Source organism: Cynocephalus volans, chromosome 3, assembly GCF_027409185.1.
Source record: "Cynocephalus volans isolate mCynVol1 chromosome 3, mCynVol1.pri, whole genome shotgun sequence".
Classification (NCBI taxonomy): Eukaryota; Metazoa; Chordata; class Mammalia; order Dermoptera; family Cynocephalidae; genus Cynocephalus; species Cynocephalus volans.
This window is the reverse complement of record NC_084462.1, coordinates 115,951,476-115,966,343: the sequence shown is the minus strand read 5'-3', so window position 1 is coordinate 115,966,343 and position 14,868 is coordinate 115,951,476. Positions and strand designations below refer to the sequence as shown.

Here is a 14,868-nt window from a genome sequence, read left to right as displayed (position 1 = left end):
CTTTTTATAAAGGAGTGGGGAGGAGGGAGGTTATTGTCTTCTCAAACTCCATTTAATCAAGTTTTTATGTAGGGTGAAAGGCAATTCCAGTTCTGTCTCTCCCTGAACATAGTTCCTTTCATTCCCTTTACACAGGCTCAAAAGATTTACCGGAATATATTATTCCAACCAGTTAATACCTTTATCAGGTCAACTGGTTGGTTGTAAACAGTTTCACATAGTATCTGTGTATGTTTGAAGGGTGGTAGGGTACACAGGTGGATCAGGGGAGGGGACAGCACCTGTCTTTAAAGATAGGATCTCCTTAAGAACCAACTTTACAAGTATGTTTAAGTTCAAAGTTTGGTGGGGGTTTTTTTGGTGGGGTTTTTTTTTTTTTGGCAGCTGGCTTGTACAGGGATCAAACCCTGGACCTTGGTGTTTGTTATCAGCACCACACACTAACCAACTGAGCTAACCAGCCAGCCCACAAGTATGTTTAAGTAAAAGTAGTGTTAATTACAAAACACTTCTTTTGAAGCAAGTACTCAAAAGCATCTCATACTGATTAACCTGGTAGTGGCTGTGTATAAAGCCTAGAACAGTAGGCACTTAAATAACTGAATGAAAGAAACAATATGCTTGATATTATTGCATGATTTTTAAAACATTCAGGTTGGTCTTTACACATGAATTTTGAATATAGAATTTTTACCATATTCTAGAGAGAGACTTGGACTAATAAAAGTAAGGCAGCTTAGAGTAAGTCACTAGTAGTTTTATTGCTTAAATATTCAAACTTTAATATTTTTTTGGTGCAGTTCTGTTATTTGAAATGTCTTTTTCTTTAAAGCTAAATGTTTAAAGTATAAGCAATAAGTAAAACCTTTACTTAAGATTTTTGTTAGAACCTGGATAACTTTTAGAGTGCAAGCCAAATATATCTCTACACAATAAAATTAAGGATATAAGTAGAAAAATATCAGGCAATCCTGCTATCTTGTTCAGTGTGACATTTTCAGTCATAAGAAAACACTACAAAAGCAGCTCAACACATGATTCCTTTCCATATAATCCATAATTATAACTGTGTAGTATGTGAAGTAACATCTATCTATTGATTGGTTTTAAGAAAACATCCACTTGGGTCAAAATATTTATATTTGAACTGTGTTAAAGAACTGTTTTCCATTTAAGTTTTTCATTTTCCTTAGATAGTCGGCACAATGATTAAAGGAATGTTGCTTTTGATCTAAGTCTCAGATCTTTTATTGAGCTATGGAATTTGCATATCTATACATTTAATGCTCATGTTAGAACTCTTACGATTTTAATCCATATTATCTCCTCTTTCCTGAGTTTCTAAAGGCCATGATTATGAAGCTCAGCAGTGTTTTGAACAATTACAGAAAAACAGTAATCAGAAGATAGTAGCTTTGAATGAATGCTTATTTGGTTAAAACAGCTGTTGACATTTTATATAGTTTCATATTTGATCCTACTATGCTATAGTTTATCATGAGAAGACAATTTATACATTAGATCCCCTTGCACTTTTTCTTTCAGTTATCAAAATGTCACCATTATTGCTGGGATTCTAAGAAATCTCTACAAATGCCTCTAATGATGTCAGAAACAATTGGTTCTAGTCCTGTGAATTCCCTTGTGAAGAAAGCATGTGACTCCTTAGGTTTAGAGGCCATATCTTTCAAGTCATCCAGAGGTGCCCAAGCCACGCCAACAGAGAAGATGGTGATACCTACAATGTAAATATTTTAAAGAGAATTAAAACCAGGTCCAGCTTATATATAAAATTATGTTTATATGTTTTCCATACATTAGTACATAGTGGCAGGGAAAACTGCCTAGTAATTTACTAAGAATTAAGTCCTCTGTACCAAATTGTTAAATAGATTTTCTCAGTCATCGTGATAAGAGTGGCAAAACTTTGGTCAAAACCAGGAGCTTTGCCATCAGCGTAATTCACTACATTAACGGATACATCATCACTGATACAGAATAAATATTTGATAAAGTTTGGTATCCAATCATGACAGAACACTCTTAAGCTAGGAGTAGAAGGAAACTTTAACCTGGTACACATCTTTTTTAAAAAGCCTATAGTAAGCGATGAAAATTTCCCCTCTCAGATAGGCATGAGAAAGGACTGCCTGCTATTATCACTTCAATTAAACCCTATCCTGGAGTCATAGCCAGTACATCAGAGCAAGCAAGAGTGGCCCCAAAGATGGAATAAGTGGTGAAAAATTTCTAAGGTTACATTGGGGAATAGGTTACTAGTCCTCTGTGGATAATGATAACTTGTTTCTTGCATGTCAGTCTTTACAGTTATATTGGCAAACTGTCCAGTAATCAGAAATTGCCAGTCTTTAATCCTGAAGTGAAAACCTGATGATAAACTGCCAAAGAGATTTATATGAAGCTGGATTAATTTCTTCCAATTTAATTGAGGAATTCCACCTGCATTCTCTTGAGTTACTAGGCTTTTAGGACAACTGTATATTTTGGTCAAGGTGGTATACATTAGTTGGATTCATCGCAATCCTAGTTGTAGAATTATTCGTTTAGCAGATTCTTAGCATATCTTCTGCTGAGTAAAATTCCCCATAACATTTGAGTGTCTGATATGAGTACTTCCCTACTATCTAAGGCATCATCCCCCTTCTAGTGGTAAACAGTACTCAGAGTTGTGAAGACTTAAGACAAAGCAGGTTTAGATGATGTAAAAGCTACTTGAAACAATTTCTAACGTATCACCACCAGCCAGTCCCCCTTCCCCACTCCCACCCCTGGCAAAAAGTCAAAATATTTTTCCCTACCCCCCAGTTTTCCTCAGTCTTTTTAAAATCTGCAGTCCAGTTCAGATTGTTTAGCTCAGGCTCAGTATATAATTTTTTTACAGTTTTTTAAAAAAACAAAAACAGTTGTCATCTAGTCCTAAAAGCCTACCCTTTTTTTTCTTTTTTTGCAACTTCACAATACTAAGGGATTGATAACAGGACTCCCCTATGAATATGGAAATTCATGAATGTTCAAGTCTTATATAAAATGGCATAGTATTTGCATATAACCTATTCACATCTTTCTGTATACTTTAAATCATCTCTAGATTACTTAAAACACCAATACGATGTAAATACTATGTAAATAGTTGTTATACAGTATTGGTCTTTATTTGGATTTTTTATTGTATTTTTATTTTTTCAAATATTTTCGATCTGCAGTTGATTGAATCCATGGATGTAGAACCTGTGGATAATGAGCCAATTGTATTTCAGTGTGGCCCAACCTCCTGAAGTTTAATTATTCACAGGGAAAATATATTTGGATTAATCCAATTCACTTTAGTCTGAATACAATCCTGTTTACCATAAATAAGTTCAATAAATTAATTTTTGTTTTTGTGTTTTGGTGGCTGGCTGATAACAGGAATCAAATGCTGGACCTTGTTATTATCAGCACCATGCTCTAACCAACTGACCTAACTGGCCAATCTCAATAAACTTAGGTTTTTTTTTTTTTTTTTTTTGTGACCGGCTGCACCGCGGGCGCACCGGCCATCCTTATATAGGATCCGAACCCGCGGCGGGAGCACTGCTGCGCTCCCAGCGCCGCACTCTCCCAAGTGCGCCACGGGGTCGGCCCCAATAAACTTAGGTTTTAAGGAGTATGACAGCAAATGGGTCTTCACTTCAACATAGATTAGTTGCTGATGTATAAAAAACACTTTTTATAAGCCAGATCTATAGATTAAATTGCATGTATCAGTTCTCTATCCTACTTAATAAAAACAATGTTTCATCAATATCTACACAAGTACATTAGCAAGGCTGGTAATAAATGTATAGAAAGGAAAAAGGTTAAATCATTAGGAATTAAGAAGGGAAAAGGAGGTGCAGAAGAGCATAGAACAATGCAAGGCTATTGATTTCTCCCTCCTAAGTTTCGTTCCCAGAAAGGGAACCTCAGCTTTTTTGTTGGCCTATTTGATCTCAGCGGGCACATTATGCTAATGTCTTCAGGAACTAGGCCTTTGCCAAACGTAATCTTAAGGTTGGGATGAGGGAGAAAGAACCCTTTCCTATACCCTTTTATAATTCCAGGGTATGTTTTCATTACCTCAAGAAGAAAAAAAAAAAAAACAAAACTTAAGGCAGTTTAGATGGAATAGGATTTAAATCTTTATTGGAGACTTTATCATCTTAGAAAACTCATGCCAGACTGAAAACTTTACTAAACAAAAGTTAGGATAAAGTAGCAAATGGCTAATTTGTGGTAGGTTATGGTAAACTATTTGGGGATATATTCCAAGTCTGAGCCAAAAGTGAACATCTATAACATTTCCTTGACACATGGGGAAGTTTGTTTCCTTAACTGTAGAATGAGATTAGTAGGACTGCTTTGACAATTAAATCATTTAATATTGGGTAAATCTCTTAGAACAATCACTGCCACACTGGAGTTGTTTGTTCAATAAAATAAATGCTTAAGTTTTTATTTACTCCTAAAATTTAATAGACCCCTCCTCAGTTCCCTTTCCATACAAAGGTCAAGGACCTTACCTGCATCATGTGCAGCAGCAGCAGGACCTCGGACATCATCATAGGACTGCCCGTCTGTGATAATTACCAGGAAGTTCTTGTTGGGGCTATCCCTCATGGGACCAAACACATTTCTAACAGTAAAGGAAATGGCATCACCAGTAGCTGTTCCACCACTCATATAACGGATGTTTCTGATAACAGCTAGGATATTCTCTTTGGTGCTATAGTCAGTGAAACTGAATTCTGTGTGCTGATCATAAGTGAACTGTACAGCAGCTATCTTGGCACCAATATCCGAGATTTCAAAAGTCTTGGCTATGTTGGAAACAAATTCAAGCATGAGGCGGAAATTACTATCTCCAACACTGCTGGAGCCATCAATTAGAAAGGCAATGTTCACTGAATTATAACAGGTCTTGCTGCACATCATTTGCTCATGAGTGCAGAGCTTCTGTACCAGAGGCTTTACATATTTTGTGGTGCCAAACCAGTTGGGCATGTGGTAAGAGAAGAAGCCGTTATTCCGACAGACAGCCTAATGGGGGAGACACATAAAAGATATCCAAAGGGATCAAAAGTTGTTTCTTCTTAAAAATTATAAAAAACATTAAATCTTGAATGTTCAAAGTTAATCCAGATATGGGCCAGTCAGCACAACTCTTAGAGGTCCCAAACTGAATCACTATTACTGTAACAGAAGATACCCCTCACCACCTTACCTTGTCAACAAATGCAACATCCTGAACCATCCCCAGTTCTTCAGGGATAGGCTTGGCTACAGAAACTATAAATACGTTGACACCAAACTCTCTAGCCACAATGCCTGCTTCCTCGATGTCATCAGAAGGCCAGCCATCAATAAACACCACCACCACTTTGGGGATCCCTTTTCTCGCTCCAGTGTCTGCTTTGAAGAATTTCTGAGCAGTATGCTTCAGGGCTTTTCCTAGGTTTGAAAAAAGAGCAAACGAGCAGCATTTACCACTGCTCAAATGACATTTCTATTTCCCTGTAGCAACTTGATGCCATTAAGTTCGAGAATTTAACCTATAAAGAACTCGGTTCTATAATAAATGCATCACATGGGAAAGTTTAATTATCCATCAGGCCTATTTTTTGTCTTTGCAATCCTCATTACTTCCCCTTCCACCACCCATAAGCCTCACATTCTCCTACTTCACATCAATCACCAGTCAGAAACACAAAACTGACTCCTACTCTCTTACATGTGCTCTCTATCTAGTCCCTTGCTGACTGATTAGAACCTCTGAGGATTCAGAACAAGAAGGCTCTCTTCAAAGGGTCAATAGTGCTACCTAATTCCTTCTGCCACATCTGCCTTCATTAGACAAGTCTCTTATCTTTGCTGATTTTTGGCATTATAAACAGGTAGTTCTCTAAAGTGATACCTAGCCTATCCAATTTAAGGATTATAAATCACAATGATTTAGATTTTTTAAGATAAGAAATATCAACTAACCCTTTATTTTCCATTATAAATTGAATATTTATCTCAGATGATCAAATGCAAACATAGCCAAGATTTCAGTGCCAGGAGGAAGCGTTTCACATCTATTTACATAAAATAGCATAAATCTGATGACATCACATTAGACATTACATCTGATGACTAAAAACCCCCTCCTACATTACATGCCAGCACTCAGTCTACTTACCTGTATTGGAATTACCTCCTCTGAAACCTACTTCTTTTATGGCAAACAAAACATCTTTGGCTGATGTAAAGTTTTTCAAGTAAAATTCTATTTTGGGATGTTCACTGAGTAGAAAAGCAAAAACAAAAAAGTTATGTATGTAGCAACATTATATGCCTTTTAAAAAAGTTTTTAAACCAGACAATACTCAAGTTTGTTTTTCTTTCTTTTTTTTTTTTTTGGCAGCTGGCTATGGGGATCTGAACCCTTGACCTTGGTGTCAAGTTTCTTTCTTTCCTTCTTTTTAATTTATTATTTTTTTACATTCTAAAATGTTGTGGAACAGTTGTGGGGGAGGAGGACCGGAGAAAGGGGAAGGGTATAGGGTGAGAGCAGGAGGAAGGAGGGAGTGGGGGGGCATGGTCAAGGCCTGAGGCACCCCCCTCATTCTGGCAGGGGAGCCCAGTGGGCTTCCGGCTGTCGCTCAGTTTGTGGCTGGCCTGGATGCAGATGTCAGGGGTGTGGCTGAGGCCCTCAGCCTTAAGTTTCTTTCTTAATCCCACAGTATATATATAGTCAACTAAGGCACTGCGTCCTTTCTTGAATTACTGGAGATATTTCAGAAATGTAACAAAGACTGACTACATTGAGGGTTTATTATATTCTGGGTAATGACCTAAATATGTAACACATGTATAATCTCATTTCATCATAACTCTACAAGGTAGAAATTATTATCTCAATTACATAAATGAAGAAACTGAAGCTCAGAGCATTTACGTAATATGCCCAACAAAACACAGCTGCATTAAAAATTCAGGTTTATCTGGCTCCAAAGTCTATATTTAAACTGTATGGAACACCTCCACCAGGCTTGGCTCAGGGGCCTGGATTTAACTGAAGTCTGCAGAGTTGGGCACCAGCTAGCTAGAAGGTGGCTGGGTGTGCCACTATGTCAGCTCCAGTGGGGGACCCCACAAGCATTGAACAGTCAGGATCTAATAATTCAGGTCTCTGGTCAGAAGAGACAATTTCAATGACACTAAGGCCAACATTTTAAAACTGGAATAAGTTATAAGGAAATGAATTATAAGTATTACAATATTAAATTTTCCTCAGAATAAATAATAATGACATTTGCCAATCTTAAAATTGTGTATATTGAAAAATATTTGGGATTTTATTTTCCATATTTAATAGTAGAATTTCAATCCACTTTTATAACTACTATGTGTTCATTAAAGACCATGTTAAGTAAAAACAATTAAAGCACAATTTGTCGTGTTTAGTTTTTAGGTATGACAATATTTCATAAGTGCAAAATTGTAAGATCTTAGCATTATCAGTAGTGATTTTATTAAGTCAAGATTTTTTGAGGGTCAAGTGTAGCACGGATTGTATTTCTACATACTTGGTGGTATGATTTCTGCATATCTGATGGAATACTGGATCACAAAATCAGATTTCATGGGTTGAAAACCCTTTCACTTTTGTGGTCACTTTTCAACTATCCAAATTATGACTTATGAGATGAGTCTTAATTTTGCATTCTTAATGATATACTCTGTTCTTCTACTTAAATAGAAACTCTTGACATAGTTTATTCTAATGTTCTTCCTAAATTAGAAAAAACTATATACCAGGAGATTTATAAGAAACTAGTCTGTATGAGTCTACGAGGTAATGTAGCTTTCATCTTGAAAAAGAATTGGGTCATATTAGCCAAAAAAAAGCAAAAGAAGAGAAGTACTGCTGGGGAATTTGCCTCCGGGGATGTTAAAATGTAAAATAAAGCTACGATAATCAAAGCAGTGTAGAAAATATATAAGAATTAACATATGGATCAAGAAAATAGACTTGCCCAAACTTGTGTGTGAAAGTAATAACACAAATCAATGGAATAAGGAGCTCATTTTTTTTTTAAGGCGAGGGACAAATGGTTAAATTATGTAGAGAACAAAGTTGAATTCTTATCTCACACTGAAAAAATTCTATCTAAACTAAGAGCAGAGCCAATTGTAAAAAAATAACATCAAAACAAGTGAAATATAAATTAATATTTGTAAGATTACTGGTGACATCTTTATACACCGCTGATCGTAGTTTAAACTGGTTCAACTTTCTAGAAAGCAACTTAGCTATTTATATCAGAAGGCTTAACAATGTCAGAACTTTACTTCTAGGAATATAGCCTAATGAAATAATCAAAGATGGGCAAAAAGATAATATATGGATGTTCATCACAGTGTAATGTTTAATGATGAGAAACAATAGAAGAATGGTTAAATAATTATGCAAAGGAATTTCATGAAACAATTTTTAATGAATATTTGTGATAATGAGAAAACGCTCAGAATACTAAGGGATGAATAAACAGGACAGCATACTTTATAGCCTGAGCTTTTGAAAAAGAAATACATATATGCAGTCAAATATCTTCTTAAAATACTGAAAGGGAATAAAACATTTTATAGTGATTATCTCTAGGGGTATGATTTGGGAAATTTGCTTTCTCTGTGCTTTATATATTTTTCAAGCTTTCTATAATGAGAATGTTATAATTCTAACAGCCATCAATGAACATTATTTTAAGATGAATAAAATAAAAAGGTCATTCTTCAGATCTCCAACCAACGGAATATGGAAAGGGCTAAAAGTATAATGACCGAATATGGAGGAGGAATAGATATATTACCCTTTCTTCCTTCCGAGAAGAGAAATTGGGAATTGAGCTGAGTAGATGTGCAAAGGTGATTTGTGTGAGCAACAGGACCTTTCAGTCTACCTTCTACTCCTCATATAGAGAGCACACAATTCTCTAAATCCTTTTGTTCTAAAAAGGAGGCACTGAGACCTACTCTTTCTGCACAGGCAGTCTTAAATCCTGAATTTATAGTTTAAGGATCCAGCTTGTCCATAATTCAACATGTTTACATTGAACTGAAATGAATGTACCTACTAAAAGGATTGATAATTCGCCATCATTCAAGACATCATTCAAGTCCCTTTCCAATTTAACAAGGTTGGTACCTGGCTTGAACAAGACCAACATGTGGTCCTTCTGTTCCAATTCCCAACATTAGAGCCACTTTCCCAACAAAATTCTTCTGTAAATTAAATCGGCGCTGCCCAATATTAAAGCTTCCATCAATCAGAAATGCAATGTCTGCTTTACAGTCTGTAAATACGCAAACAAGTCCTTTTGTTAGCAGTCTCAAGAAGAGGGAAGGAAAGTACTATTTTCCCAAATGGAGATCTTGATTCTTACCTTTATTGCCAGTTTTCTTCTCAGGTGTTTTCTTTAATCGTTTACCTGAAATAAAGGAAGCACTTGGCATTAGCAAAGGAAGGCAGTTTCACAGCAAGAAACCCACATGGGGCAAACCTCATGACAAGGAGTGTCATTCTTGAAAAAACTTAAAAAAAAAAAATAATTTCTTCATAATCTGCTGGACTGGGGAAGCAAGGCCCCAACAAAGAAATGTCAGGTCTGTGATAGGCCTACATATTCCATATGCCCCTAATCCAGAGTTGAGGTAGGATTGGAAACTCAGAGTTATATCCTAATGTTCTTAATTTTTTTGACTTTAAAACTGCCACAGTCTTAGAAAAGGGGATGCCTGGCTATTTCTTACAGTAGACCCACACTAATTCCTTTCATTCATATGACAGTGCAGTAATTAAGGGAATTTAATGAAGCAAATGAAAGTAGTAAGAAGTTCATGGTACTTTTATTTTAACCACTTCCTAGGCATGGTTTATCAAATTAGGGAGAAATGGCAGGACTTTGAGAGAATGATTGGTAGCAGAATTCATAACTGAAAATAGGAGGAGGGTAAAGAATTTGAAGTGTAAAACTGAAAGTCTCCACATGTACTATACCAGTAAACTTAAGACATTTGCTTTGATTCTCTTTAAAATCAATTTTTGAAAGGAAAGCTTCTACCAACAACGCATTTATTTATAACTTTCAAATGCCGTGCCAGGAAACTAGGAGACGGGTTCCACATTTTACACCTGTTGGTGGACGTGCGGTGGATGCTGCTTGTCCCGTGGCTTCCTGGTTACCACTTTTGCCTTCTGTTGAAATAAAAAGAAGTTTATTTTTTCCCTCTTCCTTCTTTACCTTCAAAACATTGTCAATCTAATTTAGGGTTCTATAGGATGATAAATGTAATAGGGTAATGGTGATTGCAGTTACAAACATCATGCTGCATGCTAGTTTCAGAGAACCAATGGATTCTCATCTATTACATTTCAAAAGGATCACCAAAAATTAATTCACTAGTTTTTCAGTTTAGTGTTTCTTGGTAAGGGGCCAGGCATTCTGACTGCAGACAATTCAAGCTTCTATTGCCATCATCTTACAGCAAGATTGTTCTTCCCCCATTCACTCAAGTTTGGCTTGAGTGGGTACTCGACCCATCCAGTCCCCTGACTCTAACCCATAGCTTTCCTCTTCAGTCTTGACCACAGGTTTTTCCAGCACAGTCAAAAAGGCTGGGCTAAGAAAACCAGAAAACTTTTGGGGGGTGATGCCAACATTTATACAAAAGTGAGAGCAATGTAATTGTACCTACTAGTCACTGTGAAAGAAGCAGACCATCTGGAAAGCGTTTGAGACTGGATGCCATTGGCATTTACTGAGGAATAGTTTTCTCGACCAGGTAGGCTATAGACTCGCACAGGTCCCCCTGAGTTGCTGATTACTCCTCTGCAATGTAAAAATAACAGCTGAGATGCTATTCACACTTCACAGGGCATCCGATTGACTTACAGTGCCATGTTACATCTGCTGCTCTGATTAATCAAGAAAACAGTGCAGCGGGGAAGTTATCTAGGATGCTGCCAGCCTTTAAAAAACTTGCTTACACAAGAACAAAATCTGCCTGGGGAAACGGTTTTGTGCTGTCAAACTTAAGTGTTGATAAGAACACACTTGTAGTATCCTGTTCTCTACAGCTCAGAGATTCAGAGCTAGTAAAAGACAGTAAATTTCCTAAAATACTTTAACTACACACCCTTGGACTGCATTTTTAGAAGTATGATACTGGCCATTCTACTGCAAGATAACAAAATGACCTTGGGCAAGAAATCTGGCAACTCTCTGAGTTCAGTTTCCTCATCTGTAAAATGGAATAAAATTGTAACCTACCTTGTGGAGTTGGGGTGGAAATTAAAACAATGGCTGGCACACAGTAAAAACTCAGTAATACATGATATGATTAGGAATGTTTTAGAATCACAGGAATCTAGTCGTCAAGAAGTAATGCAATTTGCCTTTTGTCAGAAAGCTTCCCTTGTGTATTTGCTGTTTCAAGGATATCCAGGAAAACCTTACAAATATATCCATCTTCTATGGCCAAAATTGGCACCGAAAGAAAGAAAGCAGGGAAGAAGGAGATATCCTGATGGCTAAAGCAGAAAAGGAAATGATCATGCTCGTATTTCTCTCCCCCTGGCATGTCTGGGCTTACCTGTGGATTGCAGCCCCACATATGCTCGATACAGAAGCATATACTATGTTCCCAAACACAGAGAATTCCTCAAGAGGGCAGCCACCTGGGCAGAGAACATCTGCCTTCTCTTTCCTGATGTCCAAGCCTCTGGTAAAGCAGGTGATAGCTACAGGAACTGAAGAGAAAGGAGGGAATGTAATAAGCAGTCGTAGGACTTCTTGGGCAATAACGGTGGAGAACACAAAGTATGAGATTTAAGTTTTGCTTCCCCTAATTTCTACAATTGTAGTTAAGAATATTGACTTTTGTACATTCTATACCATTCCAGATTTTACCAAGCCAGAATTGGTTTTCCAATTTAATCTAGTCCCCAGCCACGATGAAAATCTGTGAGAATTTTCTCAGTTCTTAATCAGTTTGGAAATACATAATTGGAAATATATCAGAACTGGAAAATGACATTAGTTATTGAACATTTACTCATTCATTCTAGAAATACAGAAATTCCAGCACTGATGACACTGTGTCCACACCTGCACGAGGCAAGGACAGTAAATCTGGATTGAGCCTTTGTGGGACATTTTCGTAGACACATGCACAAATCTCTTTAAGCCGTGCTTTCCCTTCACAGGACCATAATCCTAGTTATCCTACAAACACAGAGCCTTAAAATCACATTAACTTAAGCAAACAAGTAAAAAGATGCTTAGGTTCACAGAATGTTATTTAGCTCAATCATTCATTTTACAGAAGAGGAAATTAAAGCCATGGGGTTAATTTGCCCAAGGAACATTCTACAACTCCCAAAGGACGGGAAACAGGGAAGTTAGTCCCTTCAGAATGGAGCATTTTCATCTTAATTGAACCTGATTATTTCTGCTCCAGATCTGTCCAAAGAGATGTATCAGGCAGTGAATGCATTTTTAGAAAGCACTGTTAATATTCTCAAGTTCTACACAGTCAACCTGACTAATAAAGAATCAAAGTTTTTACTACAAAAGATGCTGGGTAGAGACAAGCCCCTTGGCAACATGTAACAAGATAACATAACACAACATATTAATGCGTCGATTTACTGTGGATTTTAAGTTGGGATTAACGTTATTAAATACTATTTCCAAGCACGGGAAACTAGTTATTCAAACCTTTTTGAAACAGATATTAATTAAAAACAACAGCAACAACAAAAAAACCCCAACTTTTTTCCAAGACAGAGGAGTACTGTGTGGTCATACTGCCCAGTGGAGTAGCAGGCCTGTAACAAGGACCCTCTTCGGTGCCTTTAGTGTTGAGCTGTGCCCTGGACTGTACCTGTCCAGGGACGGGAAGGGTGGATGCCGGATACAATGCCCATTCCTCAGTCCTGAAACACTCTAGAGAGCTGAGGAAGTTAAAATCCTTACCAGAACAGCAGCCTCACACTTGCTGTCAAACAGCCTCAATCTTCCTCTTACTTTAGGCTGAGGTAGGGGCGGTCTCAGCATTCCTGGGCAGAGACCACCTTTAGCTGCTAACAGTGATTCACTGATTTTATGGGGTGAGAAATACAGCCAGGAGCAATACTTACCCTCATTTCTACTTTCAAGGAAAACAAACAATAGATTTTAGAAAAGAATTTGCCTTTTACATTGTAGAAAACACACCGAACCTCATGCCCATAATACACGGACCTCCGCACGTGGAACAAACTCTTTGTAGACTTTCTGGCATGAGAAACGGGACCGCGAATGCTGCTTTTTTTTTTTATAGGGGTTACAACTAGACACAAAGCTAGGGGGTCAAACAGGGTGGGCCAGCGACGTCAGTCTTCCTCTCTCCTCCCCGACCCCAAAGGCAGCGGGACCACCCAGCACTAGTGCCCATCGGCGGGGCTCAGCGGACTCCCGGCCTGGATCCCCCGCTGCCGGCGCACGGCCTGTCTCTCCGGGGTGTGGGTGGGCGCGGGACGACGCTTCCTCCTCCGCGCCTCGGGAAGAACGCCCCCTCGGATCCAGGGGCCCCCCGCCTGGGGGGTGGATCCGAAACGGCTACGCCGGGCCGGCTCGGCTGCGGGGGTGGACGCGGGTGCGCCGGGCAGCCGCTCCCACCTCCGCGCCCTCCGCCTCTGGCCCCGCGCCACGGCCTAGGGGGCTCGCTCTGAACCCCGCTTCTATCTTCCGGTCCTCGGCTCCCTGACCGCTTGGACCGAGCCCTGCTCCCTCGACCCAGCCCCGCCACTCACCGGCTCCCTGGCTGCCCGCGGGCTCCGGCAGCAGCAGCAGACAGACACCTGCGAAGAGGGGAGATCGCGAGGGCCGGCTCCAGCCTCCAGCCCGCTCGGCGCCAGGGGAAGGGGGCGGCGAGGGGCGCGTACCCACCGAGGCAAAGACCCGGGATCCAGGCTGCAGACATGGTGGTCGAGGACGCTCGGACCTGGGAGAGAGGGAGAATGCGAGGGAGGCTCCCGCGGCCACCATGTCCCCGCCGCGCGGCGCCCGCCCCCTCCTCAGAGACCGGCACCCCTTGGCAACCCAGGAGCGGCCGAGGAGAGGGAGGCGGACGAAGAGCTGCTGCTCGGGGCCAGGGCCCCTCTGGAGCTGGAGGCGGCGCTCCGGCAGCAACTCGAGCCAGCCGCAGAATCGATGTGCAGCCTCGGACGGGGGAAAAGGGGATGCCCATGTGAACACAGACAGACAAGCCGGGAGCGACAAAGGACAGACAGCACAGACAAGCGTCGGGGCGCCCGCTCGCCCGACGCCCGGGGCCCCGCACCTGCGCGGGATCCGCCCGGCTGCGCCCGAGTGCGGACAGCTCGGCTCCCGCGGCCGCTATAAAGGCCGGGCGGCGCGCATGGGCACTGCGCGGGGGGCGCGCGCGAGGGGTGGGAGCCGGTCCCCGGGCGGGCGGTGGCTGCCTGGCTCCGCCCCCCCGCCCTCACCCCCTCACCCCACCCCACCCCGGGGTGAGGCCGGCGCGGAGGCGCCAACCCCTGCGGCGTGGGTTGAGGCCACCTGGACGCGGCGCCCGTCCCTAGCGGTGGCGCGAAGGTCCGGACTGAGTCCCGGGTCCCCGCGGGACCCGACGTCGGGACGAGTGCGGGAGGCGCGCCCGGGGAGAGCCGAGCCCGCGGCGCGGGGCGCTCCAGGGGGGACGGCTGCAGACGTGCCGCGACCGCCCGTGCTGCGGAGTGACGGACCCCCAGGCACGGTCCCCGACGGCGGGAGCGGCGGA

The 14,868-nt window shown here is 40.9% G+C and overlaps 1 protein-coding gene across 1 annotated transcript; it reads right to left on the bottom strand.

Moving 5' to 3' along the window:
• Positions 1-1,562: 1,562 nt before the first annotated feature.
• COCH (cochlin) lies at positions 1,563-14,049 on the bottom strand. The gene is made up of 11 exons (XM_063091296.1): positions 14,016-14,049; positions 13,880-13,927; positions 11,677-11,833; positions 10,780-10,913; positions 10,217-10,279; positions 9,468-9,512; positions 9,230-9,377; positions 6,221-6,324; positions 5,264-5,490; positions 4,563-5,079; positions 1,563-1,738 (listed from the first exon to the last, which is right to left on the bottom strand). Exons 1-11 carry the CDS (start codon positions 14,047-14,049, stop codon positions 1,563-1,565), a joined length of 1,653 nt encoding a protein of 550 aa, XP_062947366.1.
• Between the last annotated feature and the right edge of the window lie 819 nt (positions 14,050-14,868).